Raw genomic sequence first — 24,584 nt, forward strand, 5'->3', positions numbered from 1 at the left:
CCCCCACCCCCCCTCCCAAAAAAAAAAAAACACCCCAAAACAAACCAAACCAAAAACCCACCACCAAACCCCAACTTCATCTACTTGGGATGTTGGCATTATTCCACATTTTGGACGTCTCTTCCTTCCTTCTTAAAAATGCAGCCAGCTCTGCTCACAGAGTCTCCTTAGCTTTCAGCAGCCATAAAGACAAGAAAGCAAAGTAAAGCAAAGTTAACAGTTCTCAAGAGCAGAAACAAGCTTATTACTCATTTCAGGCTGGGGCAATGTAGGATGTCTAACGCTTAATCCTCTGCTAATCAACAAAGTTTTTACCACTTGCACAACAGGAAGGGGCAAAAGTAACAGCGCAGAACACAGGAAGTCCTGAACATCCAGACTAAGAAAATGCAACACTCCAACAACAATCTGCATTCAGCAAAATCAGCCTCTTTCCTAATCCAGCAGGAAAATGCCCCTCACAGCAACCGAGTCAGACAGAAGTCAGAACTGATTCATCTGAAATGTACATAACATACAAGCTAAAGGCTACATACATGTCAACGGCTGGAAAAATAGTGAAAGTGACAGGTAAGCTTCAACCATGATCCAAATGATGCATGGACAGACAGGTTACCCACTGCCATCGATCTCCTGCTAAAGACAAAACTGAAAGCCAAATAAAGAGCAAGAGCCAGCCAAGCCATTTTGAATAATGTAGCCCTACATACGACATGACATTCGAAGCGGTGAATGAGTTCAGACTCAAAGTGTGGTAAACAGCTTGCTTTGGCAAAATACTTGCTTCGTAGATACGTCGCAAGACTGAGACAACCAAAGTTTAGGTGGAGAAGAGCAACAAACTTTGGATATTCAGCAAGTGATGGCTGGATTACAAACCTCTGCACTAGTGCATGAGTTACAGTATGTGACTGCGTGAGCACCTGTGGTTGACCGACCTGTATGAAACACAGGAGGAGCGACAGCGGCACACAGGAACCAAAGGCTGCACAAGATGGGCAAAGAGGTAGAAAAAGAATTCACATTGAAGTAGTCATCGATGTACTTACCCAAGCTTCTGTTAGGGTAGCATACGGCTCATTTTTTTTTTTAAGGCATCATACTCATTTAGAAATTCTTATTTGCACCTAGGCATCCTGAATAAGTATTGTAATAAAAATAAATATTCATAATCATCTGTTTAGTGGGTATTAGAACCATCATAACCATTACTGAGAGGTAGTGCAGAAATGGATCATCTCTGGAAGCCTGCAGGGGCTTCAAAGACACGAACAGGATTTGCCTGCTCAGGCAGTACCACGGAGTAAAAAGTCTCTGACTTTGGTATACTATCTTATATAGAATCATAGAATGGTTTAGGTTGGAAAGGACCTTGAAGATCATCGAGTTCCAACCCCCCTGCCATAGGCAGGGACACTTCCCACTAGACCAGGTTGCCCAAGAGGGCTGGAGCACCTCTCCTGTGAGGAGAGGCTGAGAGAGTTGGGGCTGTTCAGCCTGGAGAAGAGAAGGCTCTGGGGAGATCTTATTGCGGCCTTCCAGTACCTAAAGGGGGCCTACAGGAGAGCTGGGGAAGGACATTTTACTAGGGCATGTAGTGATAGGACGAGGGGGAAGATATAAACTGGAAGAGGGCAGGTTTAGATTAAACATTAGGAAGAAGTTTTTCACTTTAAGGGGGTGAGGCACTGGCACAGGTTGCCCAGAGAGGTTGTTGAGGCCCCATCCCTGGAGGTGTTCAAGGCCAGGCTGGACGTGGCCTTGGGCATCCTGGTCTAGTGGGAGGTGTCCCTGCATAGATGACATAATACAGTACAAAATTTTTTGACTAAATCATAGTCAATGCTAGTTTTGGAGCCCTACCTGAACTGGTGGGCACTCGGGGCATTCTTCTTACCTGCAAATGGTAATTCTGTTGATTGCAATTCCAGGGAAAACTTGTTGGTGGTTTCTCCATTGTAAAAAGCAAACTCCTATCACTGAAGAGAAAACAGCAGATCATACACCAAATTAAATTACTTTGGCGGTGCTCGAAGTAAGTGTTTCCTTACCTTTACAATGAAGTCAGAAATGACTACCGTGAACAATCGCCTATGCTGATCTTCTCCTTATGGGCAGGTTAACCATGGAGGTACTTACCAGGGAGAATGTAATTCAGAATTCTTGCTGAGAAGGAAACCTGAATAATAGCTCTTCTTGCTCCTTGATGCTACATCTATCATTCTCATTTTCAAAGCAAAACCTAGTCTGACACTCACAGCAACGAGCAGGGACAGAAGTGTGGGTTCTGCCAACCTTCTTGTCCTTCAGGAGCAAAGGAATGCCTCTAGGCTTGGTGCTGGCTTAAGGCATTCCCTAAGTGACATAGGGTTTAGATGAACACAGTGGTTGCATCTGAATTAAAGGTTGAGTATGAGACTTTGAAGAGCCCTGTAGTCTAGTAAGCTGCTTTTGCTGGATTTCCCCAGCAATATTGCTCCAACAGGAAAAGCAGAACCATAAACGTAAACACCCTTTTATGTCGCGGGGAGATGGAAGGCAGAAGAGCATGGGTTGAGTAATCACATATTGTGAAATACTTGAAATACTAAGTTATGAATCACCAGAATCAACGGAATGTTGGCATAAATGGGTAACAGGGGAAACATTAAAGCAGCTGGAACTAACGCTTTGAGACAAAGCTTTTTTTAAATGTAGTTGGTCTCCACTGATCTGTGCACAGTGACTTGGTCTTGTTGAAAATTATCAGCCAGTTCCATTCATTTCAATAGGGTTTTGCAACTCTATTCCCACCTCCCTTTAACCAATTTCTTTGAAGTGAACTCAGTACCATGCAAGTTAACTGCTTGCGTACTTATTATTAACACAGTTACGTTATTGCCTGAAGTTCTGCATCTTCAGCAGCGTGCTCACACCTCCACAGGCAGCGGCTGCCCCAGTCTGCCTTACTTAATAGGATGCCTCCCTCACGCTCTCTCACCCTTCACATTCATCCTATGCTCTGAGACAAGGATGTTTTGCCAAAAGATCATTCTTTTTGTGTAGGTGCCATAGAGTATACATTGCATGCAGGTACAATGGCTGGCCAATTTTATCTTCCGCAGTGGAAGTGCAGTAGAGGGAAGAAGTCCACGCTCCTCACACATAAGTAAATCCAATTTGTGCACACCAACGTTTCTGTCTTGTCTGAACAAGAAAATGGATCACCTACCTTGGTTTTCACACCACCATCTCAATCAACATTAACCCTACTAGGAAAAGCCAACTAGCTTGACTTGGGGAAGAGTTTTCTGGCTTAACCAATCATAAATGACTTATTTCCCATGATGAGATCACTAGATCCCATCCTCATCCCTGTGAGGAACCAAGCTGGGAACAGAACTTTAATTAACTAGTATGTTCCTTTATGTATTTTCATATGTTTTCTTTACTGAGTAGCATCTGCTACTCCCAGATTCTTACGTTAACGGAAAATCAGACCCACAGCCTTCCTGCATTTTATTCCTTTGCTTTCTGCAAACTTTTAATTACATGTTTCAGGAACAAAATTTCTGACAGGAGTACACAAGTAACTATTTGCTAGCAAAGATGCATATTTTTTCTTATATCTCCAAAGTGTGATTTTACTTTGTAAAATCAGACCTCGACGATAAACTTGTGTGTGAAACAATACTACAGTATTCCTTGGGAGCATCTCTCCAGATGAGGAGAAGCAAGACACACAACACTCCAGGAGGAAAGGACACGAGTTAACTTGGTTCCGCAAAGCAGGGATTCTATTGAACAAGATATACTGCCACACGGTTAAAATGGTATTTTTCTTTTAGCATATTTATGAAATTAATTCATTAAAGCCTTTCAAAGATGTACAGGGCAGTCTTCTGTCCCCCCAGCATTTGGATTAAAAAGCAAAACCAAAACAAGCACATCTCTTCCTGTCGCTAACTCATGTTGAAAGACTAACTAAACAGGTGAGGTTTACGACCATGATTTGTAAGCTTCTGCTGCTCTTTGCCTTTTGGTCTGTTTTAAATAATACTTCCTCCACTGTAGCTGCTTTCAAAAGCTTTCAATTTAAAGCATTCAAGGAAAATCACACTGTTTGTTTCTAAGCCATATTTTAGTATTTCCCAACCAGTTAAGATTCCTGTCCAGTTGCATGTGCACGCACAGAACAACACTGCCAACAATCTGCTCAAATACCCATATAAAGAACTAAAACACTCTGTTCTGCTTCCTAAGCTCCGTTTTTTAATTTTGTCTAACATACCACACGTCTCCAAGCTATCATGCATGGCTTAGCAGAGATGTTACACCACACATGTCCTGGTTTGAGGTAAAACAGAACTAACTTTCTTTTTAGTAATTTTACTTTTCAGTTCAGCCTCTTCTAACTCTCCGAAATTAACAGCCTGAGTTCATAAAACAGTCCTGGACTGGGATTCTTTGAAATGGCATCGTCAGCAAGTCACCTCTTATCTATACTTGATAACATTTGTTCAATGAGTGTTTCATTTTAACTAATTTGGAAAGAAAAATCCCCCGAAGAAGCCTACTGTGAAATGTTAGTCATGAAAATCAGGTGGAGAGGGAGGATGCAGTGTCTTGCAGGTCATTAAACCAAAACCGATTCAATATTGGTATGCACAATTTAAGGCAGTATAAACACTTAAGAACTAAAGGGCAATTTCATTTTTACAACATTCCACAAACCCATATTGAAGTTTTTCCTGAATTTATCAGGAAGAAACCATTACAGCCATCAGTCTCTCAATATTATACATTGCACAAACCTAAATGTTAAGGACTACATAATTAAGTTTAAAACAAAACACAGATCAGTTTAGGAGGGCTGGTTGGTTTTTTTTTGTGTTTTGTTGTTTGGTTGGTTGTTTGGGTTTTTTTTAATACTAACACCTAAAGGAAAAAACAAAAAGCCTTTTAAACAAATTCAGGAGTACACTGACTCTTACCTTCTTGCCCCTTACACAATGTCAAGTTGTCACAGGCTCATCATTGAAAGATTCAGCAAGCAGAGTCAGAAGTTGGGCTTCGCTCAAAGTGGAATAAGAACGAAGAGTAAAAAGGTTACTTTGTCTCACGAGTGTCTATGTGGCAATGCTTACCATGAGTGCCACAGAGCGTTATTCCGCCATTTATGCTTGCCACCCATAAGGAATATGTTGAAACTCAAACACCACTAGGCACAGTAGAGAGAAAACACTATTAACAGAATTAATGGTCATTTAAGAGGTCTGTTTATTGGCTGCAGGGTCCAACACCTTCTGCACTGCTGCCATTCGCAAAGTCAACTCCATTTTTGGTGCACAAAGGTTCTCCTTGCTCTTTGTTCAAAGGGCTCGGTACTGCGCCAGCATGATTTTCAACCCATCATCTTTTATTCAACCCATCAACACTGATGACCAATGAGGCAAAAAAACCCAAACCATGCAACATGTGTTAAGTTTGATAAAATTAGGCTGAGAATATTTATATATTTACACAGAGAACGTTCAACATTGTAACCTGCTTGCAGCCTTGTATTATCTTGACAAAGCATCCAAATAGCTACATTCTGGTGTAAAATACTCTTTCGTTTAAGGTTTGGTGTAAAAGCTACTTATTTCACAATGCCTTTAACTGGATTCTACCGCACCTATTTTTGACACAGAATTTCTACACACCAGCGCCACGCACTTTCAGTCATACCTCACAAAACAAGATAAGGCATTCACAGATATCTGACTGCTGTGATCACAAGAAATCCATTTTCCAGAGCTTTCTGCCATGACCTTTGGAAACCATGCGAGTCTTTCAAACACAAAGGGCGAGTCTGTAGAAGACAGCCAGTTCTTCTGAGAACTATAAACTTGTCGTTTCTTGACACTGCTACACACAACACAGAATTTAAGACTACGTTATTAATTTCCTAAATAAAAATTTGTTCTTAAACCCCACTGGATAACAACAGGGCTTAGGCACTTCTGAAGATTTTATCTTATATCTGTCTTTAATACGGGGAAGCTGGAGACTACAAAATACAGGACAAGCAATCATCTGGAAAGGGAAAAATTAGTGATTGGCAAGAATCAGGTCAATAGCCTAAAAGCGTAGACTATTTATGTGGACTTCACATCCATACAGAACCTCAGTGACCAGATGGGATTCTGTACACGAGGGCCTGCCAGAAGAAATCTGTCTGCAGAGACAAGGACTTCACTGTTTAAATTAAAACTTGGTGTAAAAATATACTTTGGGAAAAGCATTTTACTGGGATAAGTCACTCGTGCAAGCAATTCGTTTTTCAGGAAAGCACACCGTGCCCAAAAATGGAAAACTGAGTAACAGCTATCCAGAGCCCAACATGCTCGAGCCTTGTAAACAATGAGGACCAAGAGAATAAAAAGAGAAGGAACATGAACCTACACACACTGGATTAGCCAAGACAGCTGAAAGATTTGTGGCATTTCTGAAAATGGCTTCTTTTTTACAAGGAGACCTGGAACCCACCCTGTGCTGGCTGGCGATAAGAGAACGTGATTTCACACACGCGGTGGTTTCTAAGGCAGAGCAATAATCTGCTAGTACAAAATAATCGATTTAAGAGCTTTCTTAAAAAACAAAGGCTTTTTACTTGTTAAACTGACAGCAGTGAAAAACCTGTTTTACAGGTTTACATCCTTGCATTTGACATCTATCAATATAAATCATCTATGGACAGTTCAAGTGGTAAATCTCAATCTCCAGAGGGAGTGAATGGGCGGAAGGATGGAAGAAGTTAACTGAGTAATGAGGTATGGCGGGATTCTGCAAATAAATAAAGCTGTTCTGCAAAGCTTCCCAAATTTGTTAACTGTGTTGCTTTCTCAAGCATGAACATAACTGTTAACAAATGAAAACTGTTAACACTGTGCTCCAACAGTTAAGACACTGACAGCCATACAGCCTTTATGGCATTTAGGACACGACAGTTCATTCCTCAGCAATTATTTAAATAGCCAACAGAGGCTCAAAACAGTTTACTGCTTAGGACCTACAGAATTAAAAAGCCCTCCAAATTAAAAGGGTGAGAGGTTCCTATTAACATTCCCTTTGTTTTTTTGGTATAGTGCAATAGCATGTGAAGGGCCCAGCTGTGCCACCTTGATCATCTTCCCTGTCAATCTGTCTATAAAAGGACAATAAATTATGATTTTAAGGGTTTGTTTAAAAGCAAAACAAAATGCAAATTTGTTTTCTCCACCTGATAACAGAAAGGAGGAACCAGGGGCTATACATAAGAAGCGTACGTCAGTTGTTTAGAGAAGGAATAACTGAGAATCTGGCACATCTACTTCTTTCCGAAAAGCACTAATGACATTCAGTAGACTTTTTTAATGTCTATTTTCTATGGATGTCCATCTGGGCATACCTGTAGCCCTTTTCTACTAAAAAGGGTGAGTCTTCAACGTACCTATAGCATATCCACTAGCAGGATACAACAAAACAATTGACTTTTTCAGGTCACGTCCATTGCAACCCTTCAAAAACTGGACATCAAAATCCACCCACGTACGGGTAACAAAGCAGATGATAGTTCCTGCATAATAGATGTGGGATCTGAACTGTACTTTCTGTAACACTGTCTTTATACTAAATGTACTTGTTTAGAATCATTCTTCATTTGCTCTGAAATCTTACACAGCAAGATTTGCTCAGTCTTTCAGACCACGTGAAATTAATCTACCTAAACATAATACACGATACGAAAAAATGCTACAAATTACTGTTGACTGAGCAGTATTCAGGCACCTACCACTAGGGTTCCAATCTGGATACGTTACCTTTTCACATGTGTTATTCCTCTGGCTGTTTGACTGAAAGGTATCAATTGTCACTAGTAGTACAAATATTAACCGTCTCTCCCTTCCCTCCCCAATGAATATTTAAAGGAAAATTGAGCCCTGACTTGCCCAGCTCAGCAGTATGAAAGTGTAGAATAAGGAGCATCTTCAGAGGCCTCAGAGTAGGACTGGTCTAGATGAAGAGTGGTTTAATTCTGGGCATGGACAGCATATTTGTACCGGCTGACATTAGGCACACTGCCTCGGGACCTCAGGTAAGCTACCTAGGCTGCCTAGCAAGTTCCTTGAGAGCGCACTTCAGCTGCTGATTTAGGACTCCCCCTCCCCCCCAGCTCAGGAAGGAAGCCTCGGCACCCAAGTTACGTGCCTCAGGTTAGACTGCGTGAACACCCTTGCACACACACACGCACAAGTGCACACTCCCACAGAGCAAAGTTCAAAGGCTGCAAGGTGAAAAGTGGCTGTGCTGGTAATGACAAAGTGAACTTTTTTTTCTAATGCTGCTGCAACACATTTGAAGCGAACTAAAATCTGGTCAGCCGTCCCTGTCATGCAGTCATGCTGCCGGTGTTAGAAATGTCACTACTCTACACTAAGGTGACCGCTTCCAGGCATAGCCTCAAATGAAAAAAGACCTCCTTACCATGCTGGATTCACCATGCTGGGCTGAATGATAAAGTTAGTCTACCTTTATGCTGAAGTGGAGCTATTCCCATGGAACCTGGCCTGAGGAAAAAAAGCAGAAAGTCCTATTTCAGAGGTGAAGTCATCAGATGCTATTGAGAGAATAACAACAAAGCACTTGGGGAAAGGCTGGGTAGGAGGGAGACAAAAGTCCAGGCTCGGAGCACATGCCATTTGGGGCAACTGTGGCAACAGCATAAGTTTAGGTGCTCAGAGTCTGAAAAGTGACAAAAATGGCATCTTTGCTCTCTATTTGTACATATAGTGGAGTATCACATGCCCAAAGTGACATGCTACCTCACCCTTTGCTGTGCCAGTTATGCAGTCGTAAATAAACTGAAGTATTGATTGGGTCCCATATCAAAACAGTGAACCAGACTGCAGTAATCTTGGTATTCAAGCATTTAGCTTTCAAATGTCAAGGACAGCAGAGTTTTGCTATTTAGAGAAAGCTGCATTTTACCTGTAAACATAAGGCTTTTTTCCTGAGAGCTCCTGACACACTATTTTCAGACCTCCCACTATGCTATTTTTAGTCACTTTTCAGAGCAGAATTACGTTTCAGTCTTTTGTCTTTCAGGAAAACTCTCTGTGCTTCAGCATGTAACAGTACAGCGAAACACCACCAGGAGATGAAGAACCTGGGCAAACTGCCCAGCCATTAGTCAGCTCTCATGTCCTCCCTGGCTACAAACGCTACCGCAAGGATGACTCTACGTACTCTGAAGTCCAGTGCATGCAGGAGGATGTTGGTTATTGATAAGGTTTTTAGGTTTTGGAGTCCAATTACGGCCTCCTGTTTTTCCACTTTAGACTTAAACTTGTATCAACTCAGCTAACAGAGAGATAAGCAGCATTAGTAGTGGATATGAACCTCGGCTTTACTATAGCAGCACATTTTAGCCTTCTTTTCACTGGCTTATTTTCTTAGCCAGTTCTTGAGGATGAAAATGTTGCTGTTCTTTGGTAGATACGGAAATCTGTAAGCAGAGTTCACCTGTCCTAAAATTGACACATGAACAAATGGGAACATTTTCAGCCTCTTTTAAGCTCTGGCCTGATGCACTGCACGTATCAAAACGGTGATGTATCTTTGTAGCATCTTTTTCCTTTTCGTCCCTCAGGAGGAAGTTATTCTCTCCTCCCTTCAATCCCCACACACACACGCGTGCGCTCACACACACATTAAGCCAAACCGACAAGGAGAGTGTACGGGCAAGAGTCTATGGAACGACGTTCATTAGTACATCATTATGAAATTCTCAGGTTGTTTCTCTCAAAGAATATAAAGTTTAACACATTCTGTACATATTGTTGGTTTCTTAGTTATAAAGTAAACACAGTAACAAACTGTCCATAAAGCGCTGACTTGTTTTAAACACAGCCCCTTCTCGTTTTTTCTTGCTGAATGTCCTTTTCCAGTCAGAAACACTCAAGCGATGTACTGCAAGTGTGCATACGGTGTATGACAGCAGAGGAAGGAAGAAAGAGGCACTTTTGATCGGCTGGTATTCTTGGACTTCCCTTTTTCCTGCGGAGGTTTATGTTCCTGACACTAGATGGTAGTGTTAGCACAGAAAACCGCTGTGGTTAGGCACTTGGCAACAAGGCTCCAAGGCAGTGCCCGCTCTCTGCTATGTCATCAGAATTGGTTTCTGCCGCACTTCCAGGATATCTGGGCAAAGGAGAGAAACAGAGATATGGCAAACTTAGGAGGCTCCTGAAAGTAGCCACAGGACCAGAAAGCATGAAGAACCAGAGATGCAATTGTGGACTGCAGCAAAGTCCCCCTGTTATGCCAGTCACGTATGTCACTTTGCCTATTAAAGTCCAATTTGATTCCTCCCCAGCTGCACCCTCGTTGAGAGATGGTAAGCCATAAATATACCCCATCATGTAGAGATGACAGCTAATCTACTAAGTATCATTTATAGTGGGATGAAACATCATGTGTCAGACAGATTGGCGTAATCTTCCAGAGAAACAAGTGGAAGTGCCATTACAGGAGATGCCAAGGCTTTTCCCTTTCTTGAAGGGAGAAATGCACCATCCCAAAGATCCTTAAAGAGACTTCTGGCTCTGAAGATGCGGGTGCAAATAATTCAACTCTTCCAACCATTCCATATCCCGAAGCCTACATTTCTGCACTCAAGAAGCTGCCACAAAACCTACTCCTTTTGTTGGCTCCTCAGCTCCATTTTGTCCAAGTGTGAGACAATATGAACCTGTAAAATATCTGTCATTATCATGGGTATCTTTCCAAATGTGGACAGTAAAACCAGCATGCTGGCATGGCAGCACGTAGAAGTTATCTGGAAACTGGGCTGCTATGTCCTTTTCAAGGCTACACAGAGAATAACGAACATGGGAAAAAGGAGCACACGCTTAATTAATAGGCTGATCACACACAGCTGCACAAAGAGGATGACGTGAGTAAAAATTGATCCACAGCTCCAGAGGGCTCTAGCCACACTTGCAAAGACTGAAACACAGTGGAGCGAGTCCAGTGAAGGGCCACAAAGATGATTAAGGGATTGGAGCATCTGACATACGAGAAGAGGCTGAGAGAACTGGGATTATCTAGCATGGCGAGAAGGCTCAGAGCGAAGGAAGTCTTATCAATATGTATAAACTCCAGACATTTAAAAATGTACTTTGATTGCTATCACTGGGATTTTAAATTCTTAGTACAGGCTTCCTAAATTACCCAAGGGAGATGAACGTCTTTCCCACTTCACCCTGCCCGACTTGTAACGCTCCCGTTTGCTGGAAAGCTGCGATTGGCACAAATGCATTCATTACAAAAAGGCACTGGAAACGGACTCTACCTGATGTGCCAAGCTAAAGCAAACACGGGTAGTGCAAAACTGCAGATTAAAATTCTGCCTTACAGCCCAGACATTTCATGTCCTATTTCTGTGCATCTCAATGTATACACTGACTCCTGTAACCGTATGTTAAACAAATTAAGTCTCAGAAAGAATGTTCAAGCTCAAAGCAAATATTTGAGCATGGAGGCATTTATGCCACCCACTTGAGCAAGTATTAAATGCCAGCAGGAAAAATACATCTTCTGTGAACTCCAAAATGCCTGTGGCGAGAGAGTGAGTGAGCTTGATAATGCCAGCTAACTAGCTGTAAGATTATTAATACAATTATCATAAAGAAAAATTACACAGTTTGTTCAAAATCCACCCTTAATTAAGGAGGATCAATTTTTACTGGAATCTGTAATTTCTTCTAAATTGAAATCAATCCTTACATACAGTGAGAGGGCAAACATAGAAACACCTCTCTGCTAAGTATGATTTCCACTTCTACCTTATCAGTTACAATTTTCTTCTCTGTAGCGTAACAGCCAGTGTACTTTTGCAACAGGCTCTGAGATCTCGGCCTGCGAATGAGGACAAGACTGCAGCTATTACTATTACACTAGTACAATACAACCAATGACATTAATATCAATACTATCTTCTCATCTCTTTTAGCAGCAGATTAACCTGTTTAACAACAGATTTACAAACTCCTTTCCTTTTAGCTACCTTTCAGGAACAGTCCGGAAATAATCACTGTATAATATTGTTTTTGTTTTCAGGTGTGTTCCCTTTTTAGACCCAGACAAGAAAAAGCAAGCACTGATCAAAAGCCCACAATCCAGATAAACCTATTCAGAAGTCATCCCATCTGCTGGATGGGAACAGAAGGAAAAAGAGTAAGTTCTTAGAGGAAGTAACAGTCATAAGGAACTTCCAGGGTTAGAGATAGGGCTTTACATTGCTCTAGGATCGTAACTTTATTCTGCTCTAGATGCTGGAGTTGAGCAATAGTTTTGCCTAAGTTACTGCTCTGCAGCTGGATCAAACTTTCTTTCTGCCCACAATGATCAACAAGAAGGCACTTCAGGAAGTCACTTAGGAAGAATGAAGAGAGTGGATAGTAACACTAGTAATGTCTACATAAAAGAAACTGCCACGGCATTTAGACAGAGAGCCCTTAACCACCGCTTCTTTCTCAGACTTATCTCAAGAATCCCATGGGCACCCTCATACTGTAGGCTGTATCCCTGAAAGGCTAACAGGCTTGCTGATGGACAGAGTTCATGCAGACCAGTTGTTTTCTCTAGTCCACCTGTATTTGTAGGCGGACAAGAGTTATCTAGATGAAAATCAAAACTTCAGTACTGCTGGCAGATTGTAAAACCCAACTTATTGTGTGCTATTCTAGCCCAGATGAACAAATGCAGCACTGATTGTCATCAATGTAGTAATTGGCACAGCTAGACCAACAACATGGGGTACTCTGAGTATTCATGGTAGGACACACAAACATCATTATGTGTAGTTAAAGAAAGATTCATGGGCATCAGTGTGGGTACTTTGATCAGTCCAAGCAACTTATATGGAAATGAAATCTAAGGGTCAAAATTGGTAAAGGAGGTCACTCCAAATTCCAGAGCTGCCTTTCTGTAACGCTCGCAGCCACAGGTCTCTGCTACAACTACTACTGTCAGTGGATGGGCTCACAATGAGTTGTCTTGCGCTCATGAGTTTGAATTCCAGTATCAAAGCAACTAGTGTTCCTCTGGAAGTTTGTTAGAGCAATCTACCAACTTCTTTGAAACGTCACCAAGAAAAACTGTCCCAAAGACAGAGCACAGGTTGACACCATTCCACCTGTTCACGCTGATTTGCTGCTACAGTCAGCAAGTGAGGTCTGCGAAGCGATATTCGCTTACAGAGAAATACTTGTTCCTCTATCTTAATAACAAAATCCCCCAATGCAGAAGGCTGTTTGGGAACCAAAGGACTCTCTGTTCACGCCTAATATACGTTAAAACTCACCTGTTAAAATTCGATGCAATGGCAAAGTGATGTAAGTTAAGTGTGCATAGAGTAGAAAGTTTTCATCTGTTCTGTTCAGCTTCAGCCATGAGCCCACCAGAGACCTTCCTGTTCCAGACAAGGACCGTGACCGCAGATTTGTTGCATTGTGCAGATCTGTAAAGGTAGAAGGCAGCAAGCTTAAAGTGACTATACTTTCTGCATTTTATTGGAAGGTCCAACAAAAGCTTCTGAAAGTCAAAAAAAGAAAAGTCTACTATTTATTGTTTAGAGAGAAATCACATGCAGGCCACCAGTATTGCTATTTTTTATTTTTTTTTTTTAAACCACTCAGAGATCTTGCCCAGCACAGAATTCACCATTTACATTGAAGCCAGTGAATTGCATCAGCAGCTGGCAGCAGTAGTAAACCATTATCCCCTAAAAGACCAGCCAGGAAAGGGAACGAAGCATTTGCTACCACACAGCCCAAGCAGAATCCTAACCCAGCCTTCTCTCATATATGAAATCATAGAATATCCCTACAATTAAGTAGTTATTCATGCAGAAATTCACAAGCGTAAGAGAAGTAAAATTGTATATTATGAAGAAAATTGACATCTACAAGAGAGGTGGAGAGTCAGCGTTTAATAAGGCAGTTCACTGCAGATTTCCAGGCATGGCCCAAGCCAAACCCGGGACCCTTCAGCAGCACCGTTCTTCCCATAATTAGTTTAGAGGTCCACAAGTAGCTTTTAAAACAAAAGGATGCCAAATCCACTGTAGGCTAGAGGCAGTTTTCATAGCTGCAGGTCTCTCCCACAGCCAGGAACGCACATGCTATATACTATGAGTGTTTTGAAGTTTTCCCTCCATTCTGCTGTAAAACTTGGCCCTGTCCCACAGTGCTAAAAGCAGATATTGAAGTGAACAAAACAATTGTGGTCCAGAGCAATCCAAGCCCTGGAACTCATCTGTTTAAAAGTGGGTCATGATCCACACAAAGAGGTCCTAGCACAAGAAAACTACATAGTGGCAGCTACTCTAGCAAGATGCTTAACAAGGTGGGAGGGGAAAAAAAAAAAAGCACTTTTTTCCCCTCTATCCCAATAAATGTGCATAACCAAGCAGTCTATTCCCTCCCCCCACACATTGCCACTATGCCAAGAGCACTGTGGTGATCAGGTCAGAAGGACCTGACTCCGGTAGCTGGAGTAAGTGCAATTCTCTGGTTGTGTCATGCTTGCACACAGCAAAAGTAAGTGAAGCGGGCCCTCACGGGCTGTTCCTACAGATATCTACAGATAGGTAGATTTTCTGGCTTTTCTACTGAATTGTTTTTAAACGTATGAAAAGCAGTTTGGACTTGGATGCTTGTGAGTTTCCTGCCTAACAAAACTACGATATGATTTGATTTATACGCTATATTCTGAATCAGACTCGGTTTTTTATCTTGTTGATTGTTTCATATTGAGTAAATAGACTTCAAAGGAAGAGTTCCTTTGAAGAGTTCCTGTGTTAAACCATTATATATATATCAAAAATTACTTCATCAGGTTTTCTTTTTAGAGAGTTCAGAACTGATCCAAAGCCAGTTGAAGTAAATGCCTTTTTACCAACTCTGGATCAAATCAGGGAAGTCAGAGGACCTGTCCATGAGAGTATGCTCTACCCCACTACATTGCAATATCTGGGAGAATGACACCTGGAAGTGTGGTATCTGGAAAAGCAGGAGGATCTTTCCTGCTTATTCTCAAGTTTCTCTCAAATGCACCTATATAAAAGGGATAGATAAGTTTTAAACTTATGCAGGAATTGTTGGTCTCCAGTGTTCAGAGAGATGCTAAGCCTGAGAATAACCACAGTATCAGAGTGACACTGATGCTTGACTTTCTGTGGCGCTACATTTTATTACACTGCAAACCTTTTGGAAAATCCAGCAATGGGATCCCTTTCCATAGCTCTGTGCCCTCTCCAGACAAGTCTGTTTAGCTGATATTACTTCTCTCACCTCCACCATCCTCATCTCTGAAGAACTCCTCACTGTCATTTGCCGAGTGGGATTTCTTCATCTCAGCAATTCGATTTCGGGGCACTTTTCTCTTGAGGGATGGGGAGAAAAAGGATGGGCGATTGTTGCGTTCTGGGGTTGGTGGTGTGCTGAAAGAAGTGACCTGAAAGGGAAATAGAAGAAATGCTAGAGAAAGTTTTGTTTAAAAAGTTCTATGCTTGTTGTAAGAAGTAATCAGTCTTAAATATGTGCCACAAGGCAGTCACATGTGTAAAAGTCAGAATCATGACTGGTGTCTAGCTGTAAGTTTTATCAGAGTGGTCAGAAAATATCAGCTGAACAGTCATCTCAGCTTCAAGATGCTCATCAAGATGAAAATATTTTGAGAGATCATCACTCTCAACTGCTACACGGGCATGAAGAACCTCTCTCCTCAGCTGATCACTTAACAAGGAATTATAGTCATAAAGGAACAAAATACACATTAATAATTTATGCACCAAGAACGACAATCTTATTTTTGCATGTTGAAATTCAGAAGACTTAATAGGCTAAGAACATATTGTACTGGACATACTAAAATTGTGCATCTTCATTTCTTTGGCAAACACAAGGTAGTAGTTTCTCTGCTTAGAGGAACACCACGTGGGATCACTGTGAAAGGTCACGGTGTCTCTGTGAAACAGTGTCACAAGGCAATTACTTAACCTAAGATACTGACGCAAAAGTGAAGTCAATGTACATTTACCTTCATATCACATTTCAATATAGGATGAGGAAAAACAAACGGAGAGGCCCCTGATGATTTGGTTAGTCAACAGAAGGATATGACAAACGGGGATATAATTGTCTATGGTGAAACACAGGTTTGGGACGAAACTGGAGAGACAACCAGCCCTTAGAGCAGTTGTTGCTTTTGCGTAAACCACAATTATAGTCAACCATATCTATTTCAGAAAGAATTGAAATGCAGTGCTTGCGTACTGCTTTTGCAAGTAGTGTTTTAATAGTTTCATTTCAAATGAAAAAAAAAAAAAAAGGGATAACCACTTTGCTAATGGAGGTGAACAACTTCTATCTCATCCTTCCTTCTTCACAAAGCTAATTTAATAATCCCATAACTCCTCCTGAGATGAGATCTGATATTGCTTACATCTGTCCGTACAAATAAGGAGGGAGGTGATGTGAGTGAGGATGACAGACAAGCTGGGTTGCTATTGCATTGCAGAAGCACTGTTATCCCTCTATCATCAATGTAAAAAAAGTAAAAATAAAAATCAGAAGTATTCTACCACCCAATGGATTCTCTCTTTAGTGTACTTAATCTCTAATTTGTGCTTCTCTCTGTTTTTAATTCTGAAGCCATTTCAATATCACACCTGGAGGGAAAACCACAAACAAACAATTCATCATTAAACCCATTAGCAAAAAGCAATGATAATACATTATCACATGTATTTTTACATTTTCCAGTTAACACTGAAAGTCTTGGAGCCAAAAGATCAGGAAGTCCCTCCAGGCCTGATTTCTCCAGGCTGTATCTCTATGGTAGGGAGCAAGCACATCAAGTTAATGAGCTCTGTGCAAGCAGTTCATTTTGCCTTTTAGGAAGCCAGAAACAAAAAAATCACACAGCTTGCACGGAGACCTTTAGAAGCAATCCTGCAGACCTTTAAACTACACGGGTTAGCTATGTTACACAGGAAACCAGACTAGAATCCAGCAGGAACTTCCCAGCCCAGGTCAGGACACAGCTATGCAGGTATTTTGAAGGCACATTGCCTAATCCCCATTAACTAAGTAAAATGCCTTAATTGAAAACAAAGCTTGGGACTGAATAAGGGCCAGATCAGCATCTATGGACTAACTCTATTGGTATTTTATTGCACTCACATTAAAATCAAGAATATGCATAAATGTGGTACCGCATCTAGATCCATAATCTTTGCTTTAGTATTACATAGGCTTCACACTGGCAGCATTCATCAATGGCAAAATCTCCTAACAGTACCAGTTCCTGTGAAGTTTAGCAAGCAACCTACATAATATATGAATTCCATGTTTCTAGGTAAATCCCAGCTTGTACAGAAATGGAATCTATTAATTTTCATAGAAAACAGGCAGAATCATCATTTTCCCTGGCATCAACGTCGCTGTTGTTTCAACAAAACACTCCTCCAGAAGTATGAATCATCCAGTCATCTCTGTATTCAGTATTTGCTCAAGGGAAACTGCTAAAAATCCATCTGCATATACTGAGTATGTTCAAAAATATACACAGAAAAGCCTAAGTTTAGAACCGTGATATGAGTTAATCCCAGCTTCAGTCCATCTACTGGCTTTGGAACAAAACATATTAATGCTTAACCGTAAGTCAGTATTTCTGTCTGCTACTTACTCTCTCATGCACTGGGGAGTCTGGATTTGAATCTTCTTCTGTCCCATATGGTGAAGTGTCACCAGTAGAAACTCTACTCACTGCCATCTCTGCATGTCCTTTCCCTTGTGGCCCTTTCATTCGCACAAACTCCATGTTGTTATATTTATAAAAGCCAAAAGACATTCGTTGAGCCATCTTAGCTGCAACACTCACCTGCAATGCATCAAGACAGGAGAGAAAACCATGTAATATCATCTCAATGTTTCACAAGAATAATATTCTCTGAAAGCAGTTATCTAGGAATAAGTCAAAAACATGGTGGATAATGATCATTATCTTGATTCTTAAGCAGCATTTTAAACTACAGTCTGAAGGGATTTCCAAAAGGGAGGCAATTTTACAGATACAAAACCAGAAGCTCAGAGAAGAATCGATTCCTTCAGCTATCCAAAAAGCAGAATTACCCCATGGCACGCTGAGATAAAATAAAAGGTTTTTATCCAGACCCACACAATGTGGCACACCACAGCACAAGCAGGCACGTGCACAAAGGGACAAGTGCAGGGACACTTGTTTAAGTCCAAAAAGCAACAGACACGCACACAAGATGCCCCAAACTAGCAAAGCGCACTGCACAACTCTGGCACTACTTTGTGACAAGTCAGTTCAGACATTTCTGTGTCCATATTGTCAAGCCCAAAGCATAAAGAACCAGCCCCCATGCACAACTAACCTGCATCGCATTGCTCACCGCAAAACCCTGACAGCTTTTGAACCCTCTCAACAGACAACTGGGCTCAATTTCCAGTTAACACAACTGAACTGAAAACTGAACTGAGAACTGAAAAAAGGAACAGACCAATATGAAAACAGTCAAGGTTTTGCCAAGTGAAACAAGTAGGACTTATCCATAAGTTTAAGTGGTTTATCACAGCTTTCAGCAGTTTATCACCCGAAAGGGCCAAGATGCTCATTGTGTAATGCAACTTGTACTGTACTGAGAATGAACAGACACAACTGAAATCAAATAACCTTCAGAAGTATAGAGAGCTTGCTTCTGTTCTGTTAAAAGAAAGGTCAAATTTCAAGTTTTTCCTTTGGAAATTGAATATTTGAAGATCTAATGATTTTATTTCATCTAAGAAAACAATGTAAAGTAGCAGCATGGTCAAACAGGACATTCCTAGGCTACGAGGTGACATTACCACGTCGAATTTTGTCTTTCCACTGCAAGGTTTTCTTCTTATTCTGACTTCAGTGATTTTGCATTCCCATGTATTTTAATAATCCACCTGCTGATTGTGAGAGGCCATAAGATGATGGTGGGACAGAGAAACAATTTCAGTTTCATGTTCTCTCAAAAAATTGCCTTAAGAGTATAAACTACTCACATCTAAAACAGGGAGAAGGGAAATTATTCAGGACCTCTCCTGAAAACGGTAGGAAGAAAGGGAAATGAAGTTTGCAGTCACAGCAGGCATTGGTGGTTTACTGTTGTTTGGGTTTGGGGTTTTTTTTTGGTGGGTTTTTTTTTTGGGGGGGGGATGTTGGGGTTTTTTCTTTGTTTGGGGTTTTTTTGTTTGTTTGTGGGTGTGTGTGGTTTTTTTGTTTTTAACCCTCTGGACTGTCTCCATAGCAAACTGAGAAGTTTACCGGCTCTTGCACTCACTTGACTTCAGCACTAAGTACTGAAACTGAAGCTGAAAGTGCTGGCATTTCATGTTTCTATAGGAAAGCAAAGCAAGCTTCCTTCTGTGGCAGTGAAACTACAGTGGCCTGTTGAAAATACCACATGTACAAAACAAACTAAGGAAAAACACGTTTTATATGTAGCAAGAGAGTTATTGGAGTTTAAAATCTCCCCAAAAAACATGCCTTCTCTGAAGTAACTAGAAATATGTATGACCTTTGAAGAAAATTAAGGGGTTCCCAGAACTCTGTTACTCAGATCTGTGTCATGGTCTTGGCTACTTCATCAACTTCACTCTTTTTGGTAAACACCATAGAAATACATCCTGATCAGAATACTCTCAGCTGTCTGAGCCAAACGCACTAGCTTTCAGGTGATTTTCAAAGCCGAAAAGGACAGACTACAATGCAGATGATCTAACAGGACAAAAAGCTAACAGTCTCGGCAGCAAATTAAAACTGTGGTCAGAGTTCCATTGTACAAAGGATGTTGTCTTTCAGAAGTGCCTTACCCTGTTGTCATAGACCTTCTTGAGTGCTTCATAGCGGATGGACCCCTGAAAAATCACCCCTTGGAAGGTGTTGCTTTTGTCACTGGCCACCAGCTCCACACAGACCATTTCGCCTTCTCCTACAGTCATGTCACTGAAAACCTGACGAAGATGCAAGATGAAACACTTAAAGGCAAACTGCAGCTGTTAAAGTTAAAATATATTCAGATTCCCATGATTCTCCTTAGGTCCAAGGCACTTTCAGTGTAAATGGGAGAAAGCAAGGGAGCAAGCAAGGGAGCTGTACGCTCCACTCTAGCCTTTCAAAAAAACAAATTTCAGGCACTGCATACTGCAAATCATGTGTTGAGATAAGCAGCTATCACATCAGCCTGTCTTGCTTTAGCTCATCATAAAGACAGATGCCAAAATCCAGCTTTAAGCTCAGATTTCAAACATTAAAGAGAGGAAGGTCAAATAAAATAAAATAAAATAAAAACTACTGGAAGATAACCCTCAATTAGCCAAGAACACTTGTTCAAAAGGTACAAGAAAACAGCTAATCAGGACGTAAGACTAGAATAGGACAAAACTCTGCTGTTGCAACAAGGAACTCACCTCTTCAAAACTGTCAATCATAAAGAAAATGTTGGGGTAGCTGATCTTTGACTCCTCTCCTTTGCTGTCCATTGGGTGTTTGCTAGGAGATGCAAACACTTGCTGAGAAAGAGACAGAAAAAAACCAAACCATCTTCTCAGTTAAACAGGCTCAGCAATAGAAACACTGAACACAAGGCAAGCAATACCAAAACACCACAAGTCCAACACCGCTCAGTCAGCCAACATTTTCACTGACGCTAGTGAAGCTGGACATCCTGCAGGCAAAGCTGAGTTGGTTTCTGACTACAGCCTGTTTTGCAATAATTACACCACTTGTGAAATCCTTGCCTTTTCACATGCAAGTTATCAAATACTAGTTGCTCCACAGTAAATACCCTGTGCATACCTGACCTCTCACCATCCTATGGTACAGCTAAGGTATTCTCCTTTTCATTAACAGAGAAAACAACCTTGAGCTGCCTTTAAATTGCTGCAACATGCTGTAAAGTAAAAGCACACACAGCAGGAAAGTTATTGTGGAGTAGCTGGCCTGAACATTGTTTGTTTGTATAGTTAATTTAATTGTTATTGTTTGCTTAGTACCATGATAAGATCAACATCACTCAGTACAAGGCCCTCAGGAGGACAAGCACTTGATTTCTCATCTTCATCTTCTGCTTCTTTCTCTATCCACTGTGCCTCCTCTTGCACATTCCTCCCTCTGAAGCAGTTCTTGAACTCCTTTGGCCATTTCACTCCTCAAAACAACTGATGTTTAAATAGCTAAAGGCTCTAGATTTTATCATTACAACAAGATTAGCAAGCAAGGTAAAGAGGGAAAAGAATTCATACCAAGTAGCTTTCTTTGCTTCCACCTCTGTTTACAAACAAAGCTTTGAATTAAAGAAACCTGTCAAATCTTAGCCCACTATGAATGCGTTGAAAGCTCTGAATCTGCCCAGATTGTCAGGCTTGTGATATTCTTGCTACAAACCATTCAACGTGAAATATGACTAAGGGTAGGATATTAGATATTCACAAGAGGGTTGCTTTTCCATATTTGTACTTTTGAAGCCTAGATGCACATTTAAATACAGATTATTAAAAAGAAAGGTTGCTTCATGACACGGAACAACATTAGAAAGTAACAAGACTCCTCAAAGATGATGCTTGCACCAATGCCTGAAACAAGGACATCTTCCAGCCATCCTTGTTCTCATGCCATCTGATGTAAAGCAAACACACTCCCCAAACTCGTCTCCACTCAGACACACCTGAGTCACAGTTTGTAGAGATCTTATTGTCAAGCCAGCAGAGAAACAGCATAGTCTGCAAAATAATTTAGGGAAAACCTTTTTTTTTTTGTTTGCTTTGTGCCTTAGGCACTCTATTACTATGAACGCAGTTGCTTTGTCATAGGTCTGGAGTAGCACAGCAAGTCCTAGACCTGAATAGGGCTTCTACCTCTTCAACATCTGCCTGCACACTGACAGATAATACATGCTTTCTAGACAAAGAGCAGTAATATAGATCCAAAAAAGTTGGCTTTTGTTCATTTAAAACAAAAAGCCTCAATGGTGCATGTTACAATGAAATGCCCTACTGCAAATGTGCTTTCCATAGCATACAGCCTTTTCTCTCTCCATAGATAAACTTCATGATATTAAAATGTTACTAATACGTACTGGTAAGTTTTAATGTGTGATCAAGTTCTCCTAGAAAAGGAGAGACAAAGCAAAATTTATAAGCAGTCTCAAAGTACAAGCCTCTAGGAATGAGGAACAGAAAATCCGCTCCTTATTGCGAATACCGCTCACACGCAGTGAGGGCAGGTCTCTCATTCGCATCTTCCTAGTTTTCAAATCTGCACGCATTATTTACAGATCTTCTCAAAAGAATTTTGCAGAAGTTAACTCAGGATGAAATCTGGACTAGCAAACAGTGGAAAAAGCAATGAAAAATAAAAGGCTTACATCAGCGTAATGTGGTGTCTCAACAGCACCAGAAGGGAATTATGCACCTAACTAATGCAAATCACAAATACAATAATCAGCTCAGCTAGTTTTGTTTGTAGGCAAAGCAATGATTGTTTTAAAGCGGTAAAACAAAATTAAAGGATTAAAGAGCATTGGTTTATTTTATGTAAAACCACACAAGCAGCTGAATGACCAAAAGGAATGGAAATGCTTGCGAGAGAAAGTCTTTTAAAGGCAACAGGAGCCTTTTTTTTTTTTTTTAAAAAAAAAAACAAAAACACTTCTGCCAACTAGGAGAAGTCATTGCAAGATCTGCTGGAAATTGAGTGAAGCAGTCTGGGGTTTCTTCTTCCTATCCCCTCCGTGCTTATTATTCAGTCTCCTCCATTATGCTAACCCCGGATTAACTGCATGATGCACACGAGCAAGTGATAAAAACCTTTGGTATGGATACAGAAGGAATGAGCAGTTTAAGAGAGAAAACAAGAAAACAATAAAAAGATAAGTTGGCAATCAGTCAATTGTCTACCATTTAACAGCCCTACATTACAGATTTACCCCAAAGGCTTCTCATAACTCAGGTCTCATTTCAGGTTTACCCTCAGATTAGTTAACAGTTGGGCATACTCCCTCCCAGCGCACCCCCCTCAAATCCAGTAGACAAAAGTATAAATCCTGAAAGCATGAAGAGGTCCTTACAATTTTTTGAGAGAGGCTATAAAGGACATTTAGATCTCACATTTAGCTGACTGGCAGGAAATGTCACTAGACAAAAACTCGAGATACTTCACTAGGATGTATCTGTCAGAGCGCAGGCCAAGAACCACTGCCCTGGTTTTGATACAGTTTTTTGGATTAGGTAATACTGAATGCCAACCTCTTATTCACAGTAATGACATGGTGATCTCACCTGAGATTTCTTTTTGTGAATGTGAATATCTCCTCCATCGGAGCGTGTGCACACAGCACATGTCACCACATAATCCAGCTAAAATGGGCACCAGATAGAGAAATAAAGGTTTAGAATTAGAAAAACAAAAAATCAGTGCACGAAGCAGAACACATTGTCTTCATTTTTTTAGCTGTCTGGCTACAAAGTAAGATGGTTTGGTATTGTGGTTTTCTTTTTATTTTTTATTATTATACTTTATTCTCTTTATTATTCTACAATTTTCAAGCCTGTGTGTTTATTAACTCAATACTGAAAGCTTTTGCACGGATGCTTGCTGAGGTGCACTCAGCAACCTATGAGTAAAGAAACTCCTGTCGATATCGTTTAACACTAGCTTACTGGTCAGCTGGAGCAGTAAGTGTGACACACACAAGCACACTTTCAGGTAGAAATGGAAAAGATATCCTCCCTTTCAAAAGAGAAAAATAGAAACACTGATGAACACAAGCACATATTAGAGAGGTCAGGAACCATTAACATAGCCTGCCAAACAACCCAAAAAAACTTGTAAGGAGCAAGCGTGGTAGCTGTGGACAGCAATGCCCAGCTGTAACAGCATCTCTGGATTCTGACTGTAGCAAACAGATTCTGGTTTTACTCAGCATCAAATAAAAGCAGAAACTGCTCTCTGCAGAGAATTCTGCAATGAGACTTTTGGGAGGAAGGAGAGAGAATGAAAACAATTTATTTTCCAGGATGTGCGCAACGAGCCAGCAGTCTCTCATTCCGAGATCATAACCAACAAAACTTTTAAGGGATCTTGAATGACTCTAGTAATGTTCAGCTTCCCGAAGCGCCAATGTAACATATAGAATAACTGAACAACCTATGAGTTAATTAAACAAATAATTTGTGCTAGCTTCATGTTTCCACCACCAAAAAAAGTTTTATTAAAGTTCTGATGTCAAGAGCAGCAAAATCCCAGCGCAATACATAACACCTTTACTTCATTTCCACTTAGCAGTTCCCTCTGTTAGCTGCACCAGTGGTGTGAACTCTAATGGAAACGTTGCTTGTCTAACAGTCTCGTTCACTCTTGGAAACTATTAAACTTGACAAAGCCTTCTATTTTGCAAAACTTTGTTACAGAGCATAAAATTCAGCCCAGCTTCACTGCGTATATTTTAAGTTTTCTGA

General features: G+C 40.8%; 1 protein-coding gene across 1 annotated transcript in view; it reads right to left on the reverse strand.

The window, feature by feature from the left end:
* Window positions 1-9,883: 9,883 nt before the first annotated feature.
* Window positions 9,884-24,584, reverse strand: part of KIAA0930 (KIAA0930 ortholog) — a 43,949-nt gene continuing 29,248 nt past the window's right edge. The window contains exons 4-10 of the mRNA XM_009879717.1: window positions 23,406-23,483; window positions 20,538-20,639; window positions 19,941-20,081; window positions 17,758-17,952; window positions 15,360-15,522; window positions 13,370-13,525; window positions 9,884-10,203 (exon numbers count right to left, since the gene is read on the reverse strand). Of these exons, the coding sequence (XP_009878019.1) occupies window positions 10,163-10,203; window positions 13,370-13,525; window positions 15,360-15,522; window positions 17,758-17,952; window positions 19,941-20,081; window positions 20,538-20,639; window positions 23,406-23,483 (876 nt within the window). The 3' untranslated portion in view covers window positions 9,884-10,162. The remainder of the gene's footprint in view (window positions 10,204-13,369; window positions 13,526-15,359; window positions 15,523-17,757; window positions 17,953-19,940; window positions 20,082-20,537; window positions 20,640-23,405; window positions 23,484-24,584) is intronic.

The sequence above is a fragment of the Charadrius vociferus genome, unplaced genomic scaffold, assembly GCF_000708025.1.
Source record: "Charadrius vociferus isolate BGI_N301 unplaced genomic scaffold, ASM70802v2 scaffold90, whole genome shotgun sequence".
Taxonomy (NCBI): domain Eukaryota; kingdom Metazoa; phylum Chordata; class Aves; order Charadriiformes; family Charadriidae; genus Charadrius; species Charadrius vociferus.